The sequence below is a fragment of the Nansenia antarctica genome (genome assembly GCF_963989245.1).
Source record: "Nansenia antarctica genome assembly, chromosome: 4".
In the NCBI taxonomy this organism is placed as follows: Eukaryota; Metazoa; Chordata; class Actinopteri; order Argentiniformes; family Microstomatidae; genus Nansenia; species Nansenia antarctica.
The window spans coordinates 43,579,250-43,600,677 of record NC_137689.1 but is presented as its reverse complement, the minus strand read 5'-3'; the positions used below and the strand labels follow the sequence as shown (position 1 = coordinate 43,600,677).

The 21,428-nt window shown below is 45.6% G+C and overlaps 1 protein-coding gene across 1 annotated transcript; it reads right to left on the bottom strand.

Moving 5' to 3' along the window:
- Positions 1-222: 222 nt before the first annotated feature.
- aif1l (allograft inflammatory factor 1-like) lies at positions 223-20,668 on the bottom strand. The gene is made up of 6 exons (XM_080530352.1): positions 20,561-20,668; positions 20,281-20,342; positions 15,714-15,780; positions 11,908-11,949; positions 10,605-10,767; positions 223-360 (listed from the first exon to the last, which is right to left on the bottom strand). The coding sequence occupies exons 1-6, from the start codon at positions 20,583-20,585 to the stop codon at positions 264-266; spliced, it is 456 nt and encodes a 151-aa protein (XP_080386478.1). The 5' UTR covers positions 20,586-20,668; the 3' UTR covers positions 223-263.
- Positions 20,669-21,428: the final 760 nt, after the last annotated feature.

Below are 21,428 nucleotides of genomic sequence, written 5' to 3'. Positions count from 1 at the left end.
TATATATATAATATATATATATATATATATATATATATATATATATATATATATATATATATATATATATATATATATATAAAGAGATCCTTCCTCGTCTTCTTCTTCCACACATTTCAACGGAGGAGACCCCGGGCTCTCAGACGTAGGAGCTTGTGTTAACGGCCTGAGACGGGGGGGCTCTTGATAAGGCTATGTACACGTGTCCATGGAGAGGTCCCTACGCCCCCTTCACAAGTCTACAGGCTGCCTCCTCCCTGGGTCTACGGCAGGCTGGAGATGTCCCGTTTGGGGGGGTGACCGTCCGGCTTACAGGGAGCGGCGGTGGCGCCGTTAGCCTTGTCCTCGAAGATCATCACCCTGGAGGGAGGGACACACACACACACACACGTTAGAAGACAGCATGTACAGTACCATACACACACACACACACGTTAGAAGACAGCATGTACAGTACCAAACACACACACACACAAATGTTAGAAGACAGCATGTACAGTACCACACACACACGTTAGAAGACAGCATGTACAGTACCACACACACACACACACATTAGAAGACAGCATGTACAGTACCAAACACACACACACACACACACACACACGTTAGAAGACAGCATGTACAGTACCACACACACACGTTAGAAGACAGCATGTTCAGTACCAAACACACACACACAAACACACACACACATTAGAAGACAGCATGTACAGTACCATGCACACACGTTAGAAGACAGCATGTACAGTACCACACACACACGTTAGAAGACAGCATGTACAGGACCATACACACACACGTTAGAAGACAGCATGTACAGTACCATGCACACACGTTAGAAGACAGCATGTACAGTACCATGCATGCACACACGTTAGAAGACAGCATGTACAGTACCACACACACACACACGTTAGAAGACAGTATGTACAGTACCATACACACACACATACACATGTTACAAGACAGTACAGTACCATACACACACACACACATTAGAAAACAGGATGTACAGTACCATACACACACACACACACACACGTTAGGAGACAGCATGTACAGTACCATACACACACACACGTTAGAAGACAGCATGTACAGTACCATACACACACACACAACACACACACACACACACACACGTTAGAAGACAGGATGTCTTGAAGCAGTCACTGTATGCCACCACACACACACAGCAGAGAGAGAGAAGGTGAGGGAGAGAGAGAGAGAGGTGAGGAGAGAGAGAGAGAGAAGGTGAGGGAGAGAGAGAGAGAGAGAAGGTGAGGGAGAGAGAGAGAAGGTGAGGGAGAGAGAGAATGTGAGGGGGAGAGAGAGAGCAGGTGAGGGAGAGAGAGAGAATGTGAGGGAGAAAGAGAGAAGGTGAGGGAGAGAGAGGTGAGGAAGAGAGAGAGAGAGAAGGTGAGGGAGAGAGAGAGAGAGAGAGAATGTGAGGGAGAGAGAGAATGTGAGGGAGAAAGAGAGAAGGTGAGGGAGAGAGAGAGAATGTGAGGGAGAAAGAGAGAAGGTGAGGGAGAGAGAGGTGAGGAAGAGAGAGAGAGAGAGAAGGTGAGGGAGAGAGAGAGGTGAGGGAGAGAGAGAGAAGGTGAGGGAGAGAGAGAGAAGGTGAGGGAGAGAGAGAGAAGGTGAGGGAGAGAGAATGAGAAGGTGAGGGAGAGAGAGAGAGAGAAGGTGAAGGTGAGGGAGAGAGAGGTGAGGGAGAGAGAGAAGGTGAGGGAGAGAGAGAGAAGGTGAGGGAGAGAGAGAGAAGGTGAGGGAGAGAGAGAGAAGGTGAGGGAGAGAGAATGAGAAGGTGAGGGAGAGAGAGAGAGAGAGAAGGTGAAGGTGAGGGAGAGAGAGAGGTGAGGGAGAGAGAGAAGGTGAGGGAGAGAGAATGAGAAGGTGAGGGAGAGAGAGAGAGAAGGTGAAGGTGAGGGATATATATATATATAGAGAGAGAGAGAGAGAGAGAGAGAGAGAGAGAGAGAGAGAGAGAGAGAGAGAGAGAGAGAGAGAGAGAGAGAGAGAGAGAGGTGAGGGAGAGAGAGAGGTGAGGGAGACAGACAGGTCTATTCAGAGCGAACCAGTGTCTTTACTTTCCTCTTTAAGGTTAACCATCGCAAAGCTCCAGTAAGCCCTTAAGGAGCGCTGATCCCCATGGAGACCAACTCAAACGCAGGTGCATACAGTCCCTCCCTGGAAACCCGCTCCCATTCTGTTCCTGACTACATTACCCAGAGGTCCAGGGTCCAGGGCCCAATCAGCTTCTGCTGTCTCTCTCTGACCCGTGGGTAGCACTGTATGCTTTTAGGTGAACCTTCTGACAGCACAGCAGCGCCACGTTTTTGGACTACGTTGGCGGGTTTATAGGGTTGGCTGCTTTCCATAAGCAGAACAGAGAGGTTTCTCCTCGTTTACATTTTCCTGCATTTAGCAGACACCTTTATCCAAAGTGACTTACAACAAATACACGTCTTAGCATCTAATCCAGCATCTAATTCAGTCATCGCAAGACAAGTCATCTGGGCCAGGGGCCGTTGTCAGTCATAATGCATTTTTGTTGTTGTTGTTAATATACTGTAGAGAAACTGAAAAGGGGGGATGGAGAGGTCTCAGGAGGGACAGCTACGGTGTAGCCTGAAGAGATGGAGGTCTTCAGTCAACGGTGGAAGACAGGGAGAGACTCTGCAGTCCTGACAGCGGTGGGGAGCTCGTTCCACCAGTGGGGCGCCAGGACAGTGAGAAGCCTGTCTGTGTGTGTGTTTAAACACCTGACTCAATGGTCCACACAATGTTTCCTCAAAGAAAGATGGGGAAGAAGGTTTACTCCACATCTGTAGCGTGGGGAATGGAAACCAAGACCATGCAGGGATGCCAACACAACTATACTAAATATACAGCTCGTTGGTGAACACAGCCTAAGTTAACTTATCTAGCCCGCTAGCTAACGCTATAACGCTGAACTGCTAGAACCTGCTGAAAACCTTGAGGTCCAGTTAAGCTAACTAGCCTAATAGCTTACGTTAATATAGACTCGGTATAGCTAAGAGAAGCTACTCTGACACGGAATACAATAACGTTAGAAAAAAAGAAAGAAGAAAAACTACAGAGCTAGTATTGACGGTCCAATCAAACTGCGCTCAACAGAGTAACGTTACCGGTTCACAGCAAGTCCTGACCCCTGACGCGCAATCCATTCAGCTGTAGGAATACAGTATACTGTAGGAGGATCAATGACGTGACGTGTACATTTTGTGTCCGAATGTAATATTTTCTAAAATTAACTATTAATATATATACATTATGTTAACTAACACTATTTGCTCTCCTTTATTGAATACACAAAGAGTTTATGGTGATCTTTTTACAAATTCAGGCACTTTCAGCTCTTTAAAGGGTTGAAAAGTCATTCAGTACAACCATCCGAACACAAATGCAACCAGCTAATGTGAAATTAAAATATCTAAAATTATATAAAAAAGTATTATATAAACATTCTGGCATAATTTTACAATGGTTTATAACAATATACTGCAAAATGGTTAAGGATTTATAAGTAGAAATGTTTGCTTTCCTCAAATCACTTTTGTCACAAAAAAAATATTTCACTGATATCACGACGACAGCCTCTCTTTTCAATTGCACAGACAACCTTCTAAAGAAACTAAAATTGAAGCTAAGCTTTTTCTTTAGAAACAAGTTTTGTTTCTCAGCTGCTGCAAGAAAACGTCTGGTTGCTGCCACCTTTCTGCCTCTCTTGGACTACGGTGATGTCTTGTACATGAATGCCTCTGCTACCTCTCCAACATCTGGATGCAGTTTACCATGGCGTGTTAAGATTCATAACAGGCTGTAAACCCCTTATGCATCACTGTGTGCTTATGCATCACTGTGTGCTATACTCTCTGGTTAACTGGTCATCTCTCTCTATTTGCAGCCCCTTCCTCTTGGAATTCATTACAGCAGAGTCTGAAACTGTCTCAGCTGATCCCTCTTTCCAGTTTCAAGCTCTTGCTGAGAGACATACAGTGCGAGTCCATGATTTGTTCTTGCTATTAAGTTGACCCTCCCTTTTGCCCATTACTGACCCCTCCCTGTCCCTAGATCTTTAGCTGTCTAGTTTTAGGTTTTTGTAGTTTTAATTTAGTTTTAGATTATCTTAGACTGTTTTAGACTATGTAGTTTTAGTTTACTTTTAGTCTATATTGACGGAAAGTTTAGATTATCTTAGACTATTTTAGACTAGTTTTAGTTTTAGACTATGTCGTTTTTAGTTTAGTTTTTAGACTATGTAGGCCATGTTTTGTATTGTATTTGTTTGTGGTGGATGTTGTATGCCTGTGAACAGGTCACACTTGAAAATGAGCCCTTGGGGCTCAATGTGTTTTTTACCTGTATAAATAAAGGTTAAATAAAACATAAATTAAAAAGAATCATTCGGAGCAACCAATTTCAAGGCACCATTTTGAATCAAATCAACTGATAATCATCATGTGACAGGATATGACATCATTAAGACCCCTGCAGCAGACCCTCTGAGTGAGAAGAAAAGTAGCCAGCTCTCTCAAATGTTTGATAAATGCACTTTTCCGCTCCCTGTTATGAATGTCCTCAAATATCACATAATTCGGTACAACCACTAAAACCCACTGAAAATGTTGAAATATTTTAGAAAGATATATTTAATATGAATTCTTATATTGCTAAGTTCAAGCTCAAGGTCAAGTTCTCACGATAAACATTCGGTACAACCAGAAATCTGGTTAAATATAAATATAATGGTTGTACCGAATGATGACAATCTATGTTAGTCCTATTTGCACATCTTTGGGTAAAATATATTATTAATGGAAAATGTGTTATACATCATTTAACTTTAACTTTTTGCACTTCTGAAAACCTTATCCGTCATTGACCCAGGAATAGTTATGGAGATTCGTCTATCACCCCCGCCCCCCCCCACTCGTCGGATCCCAAAAATTCACAAGTCACCCAAATTGACGTGAAAAAAGCGGAAAAGCACCGAAAAGCGTTGTTTGCATCCCGTGAGAAACGTTACGGTCTGTTTAACTACTGGGTCTGAACCTCGGACAGACAACATGGCTGTTTGTGAGTGTTACTGTGTGTGTGTGTGTTTGTATGTGCATGTGTTGGCCCTGTTGTGTGTTTAGTCTGAGCTGGCACTCACATGGCAAGCCCAGGAAACAAAAGGCCTCTCTACTTGGCCTGACAAACCGGCCATTCGGGGTGACGGACCCAAATGATTTCCCTGTAATTACGGCGGAATCAATTGTCCCTCTGCCAAATACTCTGAATAACAGTACTATAGCTTCTGTTCTATGTCCTCAACCCCCCCCCCCCCCCTCCGCTCTTCTCTCTCTCCGACTCTCCCTCTGTCCAGGGAGAAGAACGACAGAATACAAAAGAGTCGTTGTAGATGAACTTGGAAGATGGCCAAACTGATGCATGCATTAAAAAGGCTGAAGTGGGCAAGGTTTTGAAAAGGGAGGGGGTTCTCGAATCACTCAGACAGATAAAAAGGCAGTAGCATTTACAATGAATCTAATTCACTCTGAATGGAAGGGAATTATGGCATCTGTGTCAAGTCAGAGCCTTCTCTTCAGGCTACACCTTAACCGTCCCTCCTGAAACCTCCCCATCGCCCTGTTTAATTTCTCTATGGTATACAACGCGTTCGGAAAGGATTCAGACCCCTTCACAACCAAACTACTGTGATGGACAAGTCATCTGGGAACGGGGGGGGGGGGGCAAACTGGCAGCCTTGTTGTGAGGTGTGAAAACAGGGTGAAAGAGTTGGACAGGCTAGGTCTGGAAATAATAAATTAATACATTCAAAGTATTTGCCATCAATCCACAAACAAATACCCCAGAATGACAAAGTGAAAACACATTATTATTATTATTTTTTTAATGTCTGTTAAAGTTGAAATACAAGCAATACCCCATGTATGTAAGTATTCCGACCCTTTGCTATGACACGCTTAAAATGAGCTAAAATGCTAAAATGTCATCAACAAATGACTCAATGAATTCAATTGAGTCCATCTTAATGCAATAGACCTATTGCTAAGCAACGCTACAGAAAACTTGGGACAAACAACTCGCTAATAGCTTCTAGACTAAATATTCTTGTCATCTTTAAAAAACATGTCTATTACTTACTTGTAAATCAGAAATTTGAACTCCCGCCATTGTAAGTCATTGAATGTCATTAAATCACGGTTGGTCAGTCAGTCACTGTCAGTGAAGAATTTGAGCGAGCGTTGTTTGTTTGTCCGAGGTTTCAAAGGGGCCGTGGCTTAGCGATAGGTCTATTCTATTGTAATTAATGCAATGTAATTGTGGAAGGACTATCTTTGTTTTCATGTGTCATTGGAAACGGTCTGAACACTTATGTACATGAGGTATTTCTGTATTTCACTTTTAAGACATTAACTGAAATTTAGAAAGAATAACTTTTTCTAAAAAAATTACTCATTCTGGGGTATAGTGTGTGGATTGATGGCAAATTATTTTAAATTGAGGTTATAACACAACATATATATATCAGATATATATCCTTCTTCTAGCATTATGACTGCCAACGGCCCCTGGCCTGAGCAGAGGTGACATCTCTCATGATGACTGGTAGGTAAGATGATTCACGTATAGACACATGTTGTTGTAAGTGTCAGACACATGTTGTTGTTGTAAGTGTCTAATAGACATGTTGTTGTAAGTGTCTTATAGACACATGTTCTTGTTGTAAGTGTCTTATAGACACATGTGTTGTTGTAGGCCTCTTTGGGTAAAGGTCTGCTGAATGACAAACATGGAAATGGAAGTGGCATGACGGCCCACCGGTGAGCTTTCAGGTTTCTGATTTTTCTCAGATAATCCACCCATATTCTAATCCACCCATATTCTAATCCACCCATAGAACTATCCCTACAGATAATCCACCCATATTCTAATCCACCCATAGAACTATCCCTACAGATAATACACCCATATTATAATACAACCATATTAGATATAATATTAGGGATGCACGATATGTATTTTTTTCCAACCGATACCGATACCGATGTTTACCCGCTTCTCGTGGCCGATAACCGATATGATAACCGATATGAGAACAGATATAATTTCACAGTTGATAACCTGTAGTTCATGCACACCTGAAGGTAAGAAAGGCTATGTAGTGAGCAAAGATTGATGATTTAATATTCCATAGTGATCTCACCAAATCTAACTTACATCACTATTGTTAACACAACAAAGAGAACACTTCTGACTCTTCAAATGTTCATTTATTTTTTCCTCTAACAAACAGAATCTGTTATAGACAGTGCACAATGCTTTTTTTAGCCAAGATCTGGCCAAAAAAGTGTCAAAAATAAAGTGCATCTTGTCTACCCCTGTAAATTGAAAATGCATAAATAAAATATCAAAAAATAAATAAATAAAGTGCATCAGTCAATACAAAAATAAAGACTTTTAAAGAACCAAAAGTTTTATAGAACTTTTACAGAAACTAGTGCCAAATGGCTGCTTAGTCTGCAGATAAACAGAATGACACAAGGCACATAGTAGGCTACACTAGTATGCTTAATAAAGCAACTGAAAAGAATACTTTAGAATTTCTTATGTAGGCTGTTGGCATTTGGACTCTTGGGAACACATAGATACATATATTAGATCATCTAATATATGTATCTATGTGTTCCCAAGAGTCCAAAACTTATCTGGCTTACGCTAGTATCGATCAGACTATGGATGTGTGTGGCGACTATCATACAGAGCAGGCAGGCACACGTCTGCAAAATAGCGGCGGCTTGGGAGTGCATACCTGGGCTCTAAATGTGAAATTAGCTGGCGAAATCCTTTATCTTCTACTACAGAGAAAGGCTGGTCGTCGAGGGCCATAAACTCCATAATTTTTTCATTGATTGCTTGAGCCTTTGAGCTGTCTCGAGTAAACTTCCTGCAGTTTTCAAATGCGTGTTCAATAGGCACAGCTGCTTTTTTTTTCGCGGCTAGGCTACCTTCTGCTACTAGTGCTTGATATTCCTTCCATACAGCGTGCTTGCAATGGTGAATCTTAAGGTGACTTATGAGATTCGTTGTGTTGTAACTCGTAGACCTTTGCCCTCCTCTCCGAACTTTTGTCGAACATGTATTGCAAATTGCAAACGCACTATCTGCCTCAGAAACTCTGAAGAATGTCCACACCGGGGAAGACATGTTTCGCTCTCGTCTCTACACTGCGTGGCTGTACGCAGCAGCATGAGCGCGTCAACCGGAACCAGAAATATTTCCGGCTTCATATTATCGGCTCTATATCGGCTAAAATTTTATAAAACCGATAAATATTTAATAACATTAATTTCCCATTATCGGGCCGATAAATATCGGTGCCGATAATATCGTGCATCCCTATATAATATACCCATAGAACTATCCCTACAGATAATACACCCATATTATAATACAACCATAGAACTATCTCTACAGATAATACACCCATATTATAATACAACCACAGTGTTTCCCCTACCATTGCCTTGGGGGGGCGGGCCGCACCCAACCCGAATCTGGCGAGTGGCAAGCATAGGCTCGTTGGTAACATTAGTCCGCAAGTAGTATCGCATAGCCAAACCTATCTCCACACTTCGTTTCGCACTGTGCCGCGCTGGAGAATAATCCAAGATTGTGCGTGAGTGTGTGCGCACGACACGAGAGAGTTTTTGCCCACAGCAATCCAAAATTCAATTATAATTATGTTATAAATTGATATGGATCAATGTATACCTCTTATTAGATTATAAATACTCTATGTAATATATACTCTTATGAGGCGGCTTAATGTACAAGTTAGTACACCCCTGGACATGACGCTGGTATGTCGCAGGGTCTTACCCCCACGGTCCATGCCACGGTCCATGCCACCCCCCCAAGGCAGCAAACCTAGGGGAAACACTGAACCATATTACAATACAAGCATATTACAAATGGTAAATGGACTGCACTTATAGGGCCTTTATCCAAAGCGCTTTACAACTGCCTCTCATTCACCCATTCACACACACATTCACCCACCAATGGCAGCAAGGTAGCATGCAAGGCAGCATGCAAGGCAGCATGCAAGGCAGCATGCAAGGCAGCATGCAAGGCAGCATGCAAGGCGCCGGCCCGCTCACTGGGAGCAATTTGGGGTTCAGTGTCTTGCCCAAGGGCACTTCGACATGTGGCCAGCCGGGGCTTGAAACGCCGATCTGACGACCTTGCGATCATTAGACAGCGGCTCTACCTCCTGAGACCCAGCAGGGCCGGGCTGCAGCCCACCATCCTTCTGTAGTTTAAGTGGGGCGACTCCCATCGCTTCTGTTCAGCACAGTCCATTCTGCTGGCCACGCTGCCTGCCTCCATCACCACCTCTGGTCCTGGTACCACTCTCTAACCTCTACAACACCTGCATCATTATCATCATCATCATCATCATCATCACCAGACAGGTCCTCTACTACTCCCTAACCTCTACAACACCTGCATCATCATCATCATCATCATCATCATCACCAGACAGGTCTTCAACTACTCCCTAACCACTACAACACCTGCCTCATCATCACCTCCTCTACTACTCCCTAACCACTACAACACCTGCCTCATCATCACCTCCGCCCGCCGTGTCCTAGCATGAACCCGGTGACGTCAACTCAATCTGAACCCTTCTGAACCTTCTGAATCTGAACCCTTCTCCCTGCAGGTAACAATCTGAACCCTTCTCCCTGCAGGTAACAATCTGAACCCTTCTCCCTGCAGGTAACAATCTGAACCCTTCTCCCTGCAGGTAACAATCTGAACCCTTCTCCCTGCAGGTAACAAAGGTTCAACACAACATTCACAACACATCTGGCTACACACAATCAGGTTATCAGGTTAAATTAAGAGAGTGAGGAGAGGGGGCAAGAAGAAGAGAGAGAAGACTGAAGAAAGAGAGGAGAGAGAGAGAGAGAGGGGGGGGGGGAGAAAAGTTAAGTTTTTTTATCCGACGATTAGTGTGTTTTGGGATTATGAGGGGATTTGTCTGGCTAAGGGTCTGGGGAGGCTGACATGCTATAGCAACCACACAGAGCAGCACCTCAGCTCTCAGCCCAGGCACTCTGGAGCAGGTTTAAAGGGCTTACACGCGCTAAACTAACCCCCTTAGAAAACGCCACCGAGCCTCTCTCCCACATTTCCTTGTCCTCTCTTGACTGGCGGCTATTTCGCGGCACTACGGTGTCGTTGAACTCGAGTTTGTGTCGCTTGCTGGGTTTTTGGGGAGTTTTGGGAAGCGCATCGCCGTGATCTGCCATATGTCCAAGCTCGTGTCGTTGACGGGCTTTGTTACCATGGAGACAAAATGCCCCGTGGTGAGTGGTGACATCACCGGTCATCCCCGACCTCGTGCTTATGGATCACAACTGGCTGACACAGCAGACGATGATGGGCTCAAGTACACACACACAAACGTAGACAGACAGACAGACACACACACACACAGACACACACACACACACACACACACACACACACACACACACAGACACACTCACAGCTTGAGCACGGCCGAGCGCTTCCCCAGCATCATCTTGACGAAGTCTCTGTAGTTGATGGTGCTGCTGCTGCCCTCTGTCACCTCAGCGATCATCTTCTTCATCTCCAGGTGGGTCTTAGGAACTCCCAGCTTCTCCATCATCCTCTTCATCCCCATCATGTCTGAGACCCGGGAACAGTCAGTCAAACACACCAGGAGCAGTCAGTCAAACACACCAGGAGCAGTCAGTCAGACACACCCAGGAACAGTCAGTCAGACACACCCAGGAACAGTCAGTCAGACACACCCAGGAACAGTCAGTCAGACACACCCAGGAACAGTCAGTCAGACACACCCAGGAACAGTCAGTCAAGCACACCCAGGAACAGTCAGTCAGACACACCCAGGAACAGTCAGTCAGACACACCCAGGAACAGTCAGTCAGACACACCCAGGAACAGTCAGTCAGACACACCCAGGAGCAGTCAGTCAGACACACCCAGGAACAGTCAGTCAGACACACCCAGGAGCAGTCAGTCAGACACCCAGGAACAGTCAGTCAGACACACCCAGGAACAGTCAGTCAGACACACCCAGGAACAGTCAGTCAGACACACCCAGGAACAGTCAGTCAGACACACCCAGGAACAGTCAGTCAAACACACCCAGGGACTGTCAGACACACCCACATTAAAAACTATTGCACATCCTCACACAAACTCACTAACAAAACAAAACTAACTCATTAAGGCACAATCCCATTTCTCATTTTTACCTCTGCCCCTCGTTTTGGAGTGCCACTCGCTTAAAACAGTGTCGTAACGTTAAGATAGCTAGCTAGAGACACCGGCATACTAACGATTTTATACAAGGAAGAATAACTACACTCGTGGTTTTCTTCCTCATCGCTTGTGCGTTCCGCTAAGCTATCTTGCCGACGATTCGCAAGGCATTCTGGGAGATTTCGACACTCTTTATTTTTCTTTAACCCCTTGGTTTGGAGTGTGCATCTGAAACTAAAATGCAGGGCCGAGGGGTTGAATTGGGATCGGGCCTTTACTGTCCGTCTCCTGCTTAGCGCCCTGCCGGTGTGACATACTATCACCTTTCCACTGACTGACACACACCATACCCCGTACTGACAACACACTGCAGTCTTAACTACAGCGTAGCATATAGCATGTCACAACACTAGAGCCTAACACACTTCAGCTCTGTAGAGTCTAGGGTTACCGACAGGTTACGACGGCAACACCAAACTTGTTTTGACTGAGGTAGCGCTGAGCGCCTGGTGGTCCAGGGTGGGCCGCTGGGCTACTTACCGATCTCTCCGTGCTCGTTCAGGTCAAACTCGGTATATTTGTCTGCAAAACAAAAATCAACGACAAATTCCACGTTTAGTTTACTCAGGTTGTTTACAGCTGACTCCAGGGAAGGGAGACTCACTGACACCCAACAGACACGTAAAGAACACTTCCCACCGACCCCACCCCATACACCGACATCTCGTAAGCAAGCATTCACGCCCGCACGCACGCGCACACGAGCACACGCGCACACACGCACACACCCCCCCCCAGCAGGTGTGTATAGCAGCGGCAGGCCAGGGTCAGAGACAGGCTAGCTGACAAGGCAAGCAGGAGAGAGGGGAGGTAAGAGACAATCAAATGAGACCGCCTGTGGTCATAGCAACCAAACCACTGTGACTTGCCAAGTCATCTGGGAAGAGGGGGGGGGGGTCCCCAGCCTGGATTTACAACAGACAACTAAGCTTTTTAAAATACAATCTGGACAAGCCAAACTGGCAGCCTTGTTGTGAGGTGTGAGCTGGGGTGAAAGAGCTGGACAGGCTAGGTCTGGAGCTGGAAAATAACATTGGGATCTCAAAGGTCGATAACAATAATATCAGTAGATTTCAAAACTGGCACAGTGCAGTTCGCTACTCTCTGATAAGCTGGGGAGCAATAATTGCTCTCTGGAATGGCTTCAGAGAGAGAGAGAGAGAGAGAGAGAGAGAGAGAGAGAGTTCTGGGACTCTCACAATCACAAGCAGAGCCACCTATTAGACTAAACCAAATTATAAGAAAAATAAAATAAAATTACCTGACACATTGGCAAGAATCAACCAAAAACCAGAGCAAATTGGAATGCTATTTGGCCCTAAACCGAGAATACAGAGTGGCAGAATACCTGAGTACTGTGACAGACCCATGTACAGACTCAGTGAACACAGCCTCGCCATTGAGAAAGGCGGACACAGGCAGATCTGGCGCCCAAGAAAGGACAGACTGTGCACCCACTGCACACTAAACCAGGTGGAAACAGAGCTGCACTTTTTAACTACCTGCCAACTGTACAAGGACATCAGGGACACGTACTTCCCACTGATCACCAACACCCAAGGAGACTTTGAGGACTTGACCAATGTCGAAAGGCTACCATATCTGCTGGGTGAGGTACAGCAATGTGCAAACACAGCAGCAAGATTTGTTAGCTGCTGTGATAGAAAAAGGGCATCAAATGGGATAAAACTTTAAATAAGTTGAATAATTTATTTATTCTAGTATAATTGTATGTACATTACATTATTTTTGTTTTTTTATCTTCACACTTACTTTGGCAATGTAAATGTATGTATCCCATGCCAATAAAGCCCTTTAAAAAATAATAATAATAACATTTTTGACACAGAGAGACAGACAGAGAGACAGACAGAGACACAGAGAGAGACAGAGAGAGAGAGAGAGTGAGAGAGAGAGACCATGAGCTGTTGGAATTGTGTCAGTGTGTGAACTCTGGGGGGCGGGACAATGCTGATCCTGTTCATGAACTTTGGGAGCGGATTGGGCCTCTACCCACACAGAGCCCTGCCTGAGCCCGGGTCTGAGTGGTCCGTCTTGTCCTGGAGCCGCCTGTCACTCCTCCACCCTGGACTGATGACCTCACCTCCGCACCGTGCCAACAACTGGCCTCCTCCTCCCGGCCTGCACCAGGCTCCTACATTCCTCTGTGTTCTCGTGTTCCAAAGGTGAGCTGAGCAAGTGATCTTAGACCTCTCTCCTCCTCCTCCTCCTCCTCCTCCCCCTGTCTCTCCTCCTCCACCCCCTTTCACCCCGTCCTCTCCTCCTCCTCCTCCTCTCGGATGTCCTCAGTGTGTGCAGATAAGCAAAGACAGACACATGCACATTGTCTGTCTTTCTCTCTCTCTCCCCCCTGTAGGTCAGCAGTGTTGCTCTGACACACGTGTGTGTGAGTCACACAGCCACGCTCCAGGCCCTGGGGGGGTGTGGGCCCTACACTGAGAGAGAGAGTGGGATGCTTCCAGACAAGGCCGCTGCCCCATTCATTCCTAAAACAACAACATTTCAGGAGCGATAGTAACCTGCTGCGCTGCTTTCACTCCGGTAAATACCTTCAAACAAGTTAGCTCACAACAGTTCTTAGAGGCTATTGCTTCTAGAACTTATTGTGAGTTAGCCGTTACAGTAGAATCCACTATGAGTAACCCTAACCCTAAGTTATATAAGGCGTAGGCGGGATAAAGAAATGTTGGAGTGAGTAAATAGTTCTTTATGTGTAACACGACTATTCTGCTCTGCTCAACAAGACAAGTGAGAGTTAAAGCAGACAGGAAGGCAGCTCTGAAACACAGAGACCAGTCAGCAGTGGGGGAGGGGGGGCACCCCAGGGGTCAAAGTTCAGGGGTCACGGAGAGCATGACACCAGTGGGAGATGCGGAGGAGGAAGCAGAAAGACAGCCGTCCTCTCAGAGACCACATGGGACCTGTCTGTTTACCAACCACTTCCTGTACCGACCAATAGGACAGCGGCACTAGGAACGCATGTAGGGCTCCTATGATAGGTTTATAATCCGTCTGAGAACTCTCACACACACACACACACACACGACAGTAATATCAGAGGAATCTTTGTAGAATCAGAGTCTTTGTAGGTAATCTCCCATTCTCCGTTCTGTGGTTTTGGCCATAATCTGCTCCTGGTTGCTGTGTTATTCTACTCCCTAAAACCACATGTTCTCCCAAAGCCCCGCTGCATATTAGGAAAAACAAGAAGAGGGACCGTGCACATTCCTGCAAGGCCACTGTGGACCAGGCCTCGCAACCTACTTCTGAATCAGGCCACAGCCAGAGACATCCACGCTCAGAAACACGCACGCATCAACATAGGGATGAAAACACACATACATGAAGTAGTAGACACCATGCAAACACATAACTGTTGACAGACATGAGAATGGAAATAATATGGTATTTACATAATCACAAACGCATCAGCATTATGGTACCACCATCCCACCCTGGGTACGAACACTTTGCTCGGCTGCCCTCGGACAGGCGGTTCAGGACCATGTTCGCAAGGACAAACAGACTGAAGCTCAGCTTCTACCCCAGGGCCATTCAGGCCCTGAACACAGCAAAGACCTAGGTTCTAGGCCCTGGACAATCTAGACAATTTGATGGCAGCTACTAGATTGAAATCAAGTGCAATACTGAAACACAACTGTGAACATTTCGAACCTGCAAACTGCGACACTTTAAATGAATGTGCAATAACACTATGTGCAATATGACAACCCTCGGGTACATAAGGTTCAGAGATAGGAAATGTTAGAATAGGTATAGCATAGCATAGAGTACAGCACAGTGTTTTATTTGTATAGTATAGTATAGTGGATAGTGTACATAGCCTTTATTTATGTAAACCAGCTCTTTTCCCTTCTTGTTTTTAGTTTTTTTTTCCTAGCACCAGGGGAGCCCCCCCTCCCAAATTTCGTTGTTTGGTACCTGTACTATATCAATGACAATAAAGACCATTCATTCATTCACATTCCCTGAGGCAAACCTCAAACATTCTCTAACACACACAGGCACACACGGGCACACTCACACACACACACACACACACACACACACACACACACACACACACACACACACACACACACACACACACGGACACACACACAGACACACACACACACACACACACACACACACACACACACACACACACACACACTCATACGTATCCCTCTTTGTCTCTCTGTGCTGAAGAGTGGAAACTAATAAGAAGGATTGTGGACAGGTCTTCCAGGGAGCATTCTTACTTTTAAAGGCATCCAATTTATCCGGCAAGTCCTCCTCATCCCGGTATTTCTGATCTTCCATGAATTCCTACAGAGGAGAGGAAAGAGGAAAACAAAGGTTGGAAGCCCATCAGAGAACCCCACCCCCCCCTCCCCAACACCCCCCCTTCCTTAAAACACATGGTGTCTACTGTCTACACGCCTGTGAGTCCTTCAGAGAAAGTTAGACAAAACCCCCTCTACTCAGCAGCTAGTTTCAACAGCCAAAGCTTGGTGCAACAACAAGTTTCAGTATAGTATTTGACAGAGGTTTCAGGTCATGTTCTTACATGAAAATCCGAATCATGACCAGGAGCAAGTGGATGAGATTGCAACATTGTTGCATAAATTATTTCTCTGATTTTCTCACAGACCTTTATGTAAACAAAGTAACATACGTCATTGAAGCAATCAAAGCACGCAATCGAAGCAACAGACGTGGTAGTTGATTGGTCAGAAAATTTTTAAATTGCCTGTTCGTCCCGCTCTTATCCAGATCAACACACATGCGCTGTTGTTTTCCTATGGACAGCCTCGAGCAGCGTTCTCACCAAAAGCGAAGCGAAGCAAAGTGATGCATGCGTTGTTTCTAACCGGAGCGAAACCACCCTTTTCAAGTAGTGTTGTTCCGATACCGATACTAGTATCGGCATGGCCACCGATACGCACAAAAATGCTGGTATCGGTATCGGCGCGTACTAACAAATAATAACACCCGATACCAAACTCTTGTTCAAACGCAGCACGTTGCGTTTTTCTTAGCTTGTCTGCTATAGTAGCCTGACACAGCCTTCCTAACACAGACATGCCCAGACATGCCCAGGCATGCGCCTCTGCTGGAACGCTATTGGCCCAGAGCAGCTGCTCTCAACCAATGGCGTGGCAGCTTTTCACTATCGCGGAAAAACAAACACGCATGCTGAAAAACAAACACGCCCTGAGTACCAACCAGTGGGCTTTACTTGAAAAAGTAAACATCGTCCTGGCTCCATTCGAGGAGATTACGAAATAAATCAGCTTTAGCACCTCCATCGCGTCTGAAGTCGCCCCCACGGTGGTGGTACTGAAGCGACTGTTGACCCGAGAGACCGAGGAGGACAGCGGGATAAAAACAATGAAAGCAACCCTACTAGCGGCTGTCGACAAAAGGTTCCAGACCGTCGAGGAGGAGCCCCACTACTACTACGACTGTTTTATATCTTAAAGTTATTTTGTTTGTAAATGTTCACTTGCTGTTGCACTACTACTACGACTGTTTTATATCTTAAAGTTATTTTGTTTGTAATTGTTTACTTGCTGTTGCACTACTACTACGACTGTTTTATATCTTAAAGTTATTTTGTTTGTAAATGTTCACTTGCTGTTGCACTACTACTACGACTGTTTTATATCTTAAATGGCTATTGCACTGATTGGCATCTGTGAGAGCCACATTTCAGGTTTTATAAGGGGTTGATTTTCTTGTCACCATACCAGGTAGACAATAAAAAAAAGTTCTATAGCATTCACTCTCTGTTGGTATTTTTTCCTGTTTTACAAAGGTTTTGAGCAGTGCCAGACTAAGTGTTAGCAATAATTTTACATCGAGGTGAGTATGCGGCTCAAAAAACAAGTTTTTTTGTTTTGTTTTTTCAAACGCCGTGGTATCGGATCGGTACTCGGTATCGGCAAGTACTGCACGGTCAGGTATCGGGATCGGGATCAAAAAATGGTATCGGAACAACACTATTTTCAAGCGGAGCATGCATCGTTTGTTTGCTCCGGGAGTGACTTCGAATGCACGTTCTCACAGCTCCAAACGACGCAGAGCAAATAGAATTTTATCCAAAACTCAGATTCCAAGTGAAGCAAATGTTCTAGTGAGAACACATCCTCAGTATAGTATCTGACAGAGGTTTCTAGGGCATCAGAAACTTGAGCTGAACTACAATCAAGAGATGGAGAGATGGAGAAAAAGACAAAAAATGTTCTTCTTCTCAATAATACAGAATGGCACACTTCCACCAGGTTAGAGCAGGAGGAGACTGGCACACTTCCACCAGGGTATAGAGTAGGAGGAGACTGTATAGAACGGCACACTTCCACCAGGGTAGAGCAGGAGGAGACAGTATAGATGGCACACTTCCACCAGGGTAGAGTAGGAGGAGACAGTATAGACTGGCACACTTCCACCAGGGTAGAGTAGGAGGAGACTGTATAGACTGGCACACTTCCACCAGGGTAGAGCAGGAGGAGACTGCAAACGAATCCTAATGAAAAGATAACGGAGCAATCTGCCACAGGAGACAGATCCTTTTACGGTTCTAGGAGTCGTACATGATATGACTGTGCTATCGGGCTCGTTAAAACAACTGGATCAAATCACCGTACTCCCGATACCTGAGTCAGTAACGGACAACTTTCTGCAACGTGACACAGGTGTCGTCGAGGGAGAGAGGGGAAGTCAGAGAGTGTGTGTGTGTGTGTGTGGGGGGGTGTATGTGTGGGATGTGATATGAGAATCAGCATTACAGCTCTCTCTCTCTCTCTCTCTCTCTCTCTCTCTCTCTCAAGGACAACATGATTCCATGGGTCTGACTCATCAGTGCAACACCCACAGAAAAAAAAATAGTCCATTCCTCCCTCTCTCCCTCACACAGCCTATTATAAGGCAATCTCTGATAATGGCTGCCTATAAAAAAAAGTAGGCCTCAAAATGGAGGTCAAATAAAGGGTGTATTCAGACGAAAATGGAATCAGTGAAGGAATCATCAGTGATGGAATCATCCTCTGTTCATCCGCTGGAAAAAAACAACTCCTTTCACTGATGAGAAACCCAGCATCAGCTGACTGCTGTAGTGGTAGTGATGTGCTCTGACTAACAGCCCGCATTCAACCCCCGAGGCAATCATTAGTGTAGTAGTGATGACAATGGCCCCGTGCATTTAACACAAGCAAAAATGCCAATAATAGGATTTCATATTTAAAATAGATCAGGTATATTCTTGACTTGTTTATTTGCCTTGAATTGTCCGTTTACACAGGCCTCCTGTGTGCGGTAGAATTGCGTTCATTGCAGACAAGTCTGCATGGCAGGAGTATTGTTCAGAAAAGCTCAGAAGCCCTGATGGTGCTGACTGCCCCGTGACCTGGTTTTCTCAGCCCTTCTAGAGCGCACTTGACAGGCTGCCCACTGTGAGGGAGGGAGGGAGGGAGAGAGAGAGAGAGGTAGAGAGAGAGGTAGAGAGAGAGGTAGAGAGAGAGAGAGAGCGAGAGAGAGCTAGAGAGAGAGAGCTAGAGAGAGAGAGAGCTAGAGAGAGAGAGAGAGCTAGAGAGAGAGCTAGAGAGATAGAGAGAGAGCTAGAGAGAGAGCTAGAGAGACAGAGAAAGAGGGAGAGGTAGAGAGAGAGAAAGAGAGATAGAGAGAGAAAGAGACAGAGAGAAAGAGGGGGGGAGAGAGAGAGAGAGACAGAGAAAGAGACAGAGAGAAAGAGGGAGGGAGAGAGAGCTAGCTGCAGCTCCAAAGCCACACCTATTCAGCCCTCTCTCTCTCTGTTCCAGCCCCCTCTCTCTCTCTCTCTCTCTCTCTCTCTCTCTCTCTCTCTCTCTCTCTCTCTGTCTCTGTCTCTGTTCCAGCCCTCTCTCTCTCTCTCTCTCTCTCTCTCTCTCTCTCTCTCTCTCTCTCTCTCTCTCTCTCTCTCTCTCTCTCTAACCCTGTTCCAGCCCTCTCCCTCTCTCTCTGTTCAAGCCCTCTCCCTCTCTCTCTCTGTTCCAGCCCTCTCCCTCTCTCTCTCTCTGTTCCAGCCCTCTCCCTCTCTCTCTCTCTGTTCCAGCCCTCTCTCTCTCTGTTCCAGCCCTCTCTCTCTCTCTCTCTCTCTCTCTAACCCCGAAACAAAGGGCTCATTCACGCGGCCGCACAGACACCTGTTTCCCGTCTAAACGCCAAGGGATAACAGTCTCCAGGAGGAGAGACAGAAGGACCGACCGGCATCGTAGGCTTATGTTGCAGACATGCGGTCTAAAACAAAGGAGTAACAGCAGAATAGGCTAAAACAGCTCATCTGTTAGGGCACTAGGTTTGACACCGATCCATTATTGCTAGAGCAAGAGACTCCCTGACCAGGGTTGCCAGATGGGATCGACAATTTCCAGCCTAACCAGTCTAAAAACCGCTAAATCCACCGAAAAAACCCAGCCCATCTGGCAACCCTGTCCCTGACCCCCAAGACACAACCGCGAGGATAGACAGGCGTGCAACAGGTGTCTACCACCGCCTCCCTCACGATAAGAAACGCAAACATAACCGGCTCGTTTGAATGACTTAGCCAACAAGGTCTACAAGCAGCAACCTTTTGAATGTGAATGAAGAAACCAGGCACACCCACTCAGTATTCAGACCCAGCACAACCTCGTTGACTCTGCCAGTAGATGGACCAGCCAGGGGGTCAAGGCCAGGGGTCAAGGCCAAGGAACGGCTACACATTACTCCCGTTTAAACGTCTATCTGATGAATGGACGTCAAACTGAAACAATATGTTTCATTCACCTCCCACCCGAGATAACCACCTACCTTATTTATTTCTTCACATCTCTCCCGTTGTTGGGCTTTTAATACTCCAAAGGCTTTCCCTCCTGCAAGAGGAACACAGCTCGTTAGCCTCATTGACCAGAATCTGTCTATAGAAGAGAAGAGATAGCTAGAGTCTATCTTCCATCCTCTGTGAAGGTAGCTTAGCCACCTAGCATTCCACTGGGCCGGTCGACACTTTGAAGAAGACAGCCAACGTTACCATGAACATACGCCCCCCACTCCCCCCAAAAACATGTCCCTCCTAGTTATTTAGAATTACCTTGCAGATTCTGGTTCGTAGGCATTGTGGAATATATTTGTGATCCGGAATGATAAAGAAGGATAACCGACGGACTGGGAGGTTGCAGCAGTGTTGTTCCCTCCGACAGTGTGGGTCAAGCTCACAGCGAGGTTGCGTTCGTCAATTCGCTCTGGAAATCTGATCAGCACTCATGGAATGCCTCTCGTCCAATCAAATTACTCGGTCACTCTATGACGTTGACTCCAGTGTGCGCTCCGGCGCTCTCAGGGCTAATTTTACGAACGCAGCCCCAAAGTGATGCTCTTCGGCTCGCCAGGAATGTTAGCAACTCTCGGCCACCCCCATGTGGCGAATGAGAGTACTGCTCAATAATGTGCACAATACATTTTCATTTGTTTCAAGAAAATCTATGGAAATGACCTTGAAAGTGTCAAGAAGTTGTGCAAGAGGTGTCAAGAGGTTGTGCATCGGCCAGATTTTCCACATACCACCAAAATGTAATTCAACTAGTAGTTAAAATAAAAGTATATAAATAAAAGTATAGAAGTATACAATATATAATAATACAAATAGGGTAACTGTCCCAGAACACTGAACATGTGATCCAAAATTCAAAATAAACGGAATAAATGAAACAATGTATAGTTTTTATTGGTATAAGGCACTACAATCATTGGGTTGCTTTTCATTCTAAAACCTCCATTTGATACTGTGGCCTATATAAACACAACTACTAGTGTATGGGCCCAAAAGGGCAGAGAACAGCATCACCATGTGGCCAACAGAAGATATTGCATATCAGTTACACACACACACACACACACACACACACACACACACACGCACGCACGCACGCACGCACGCGCACACACACACACACACACAC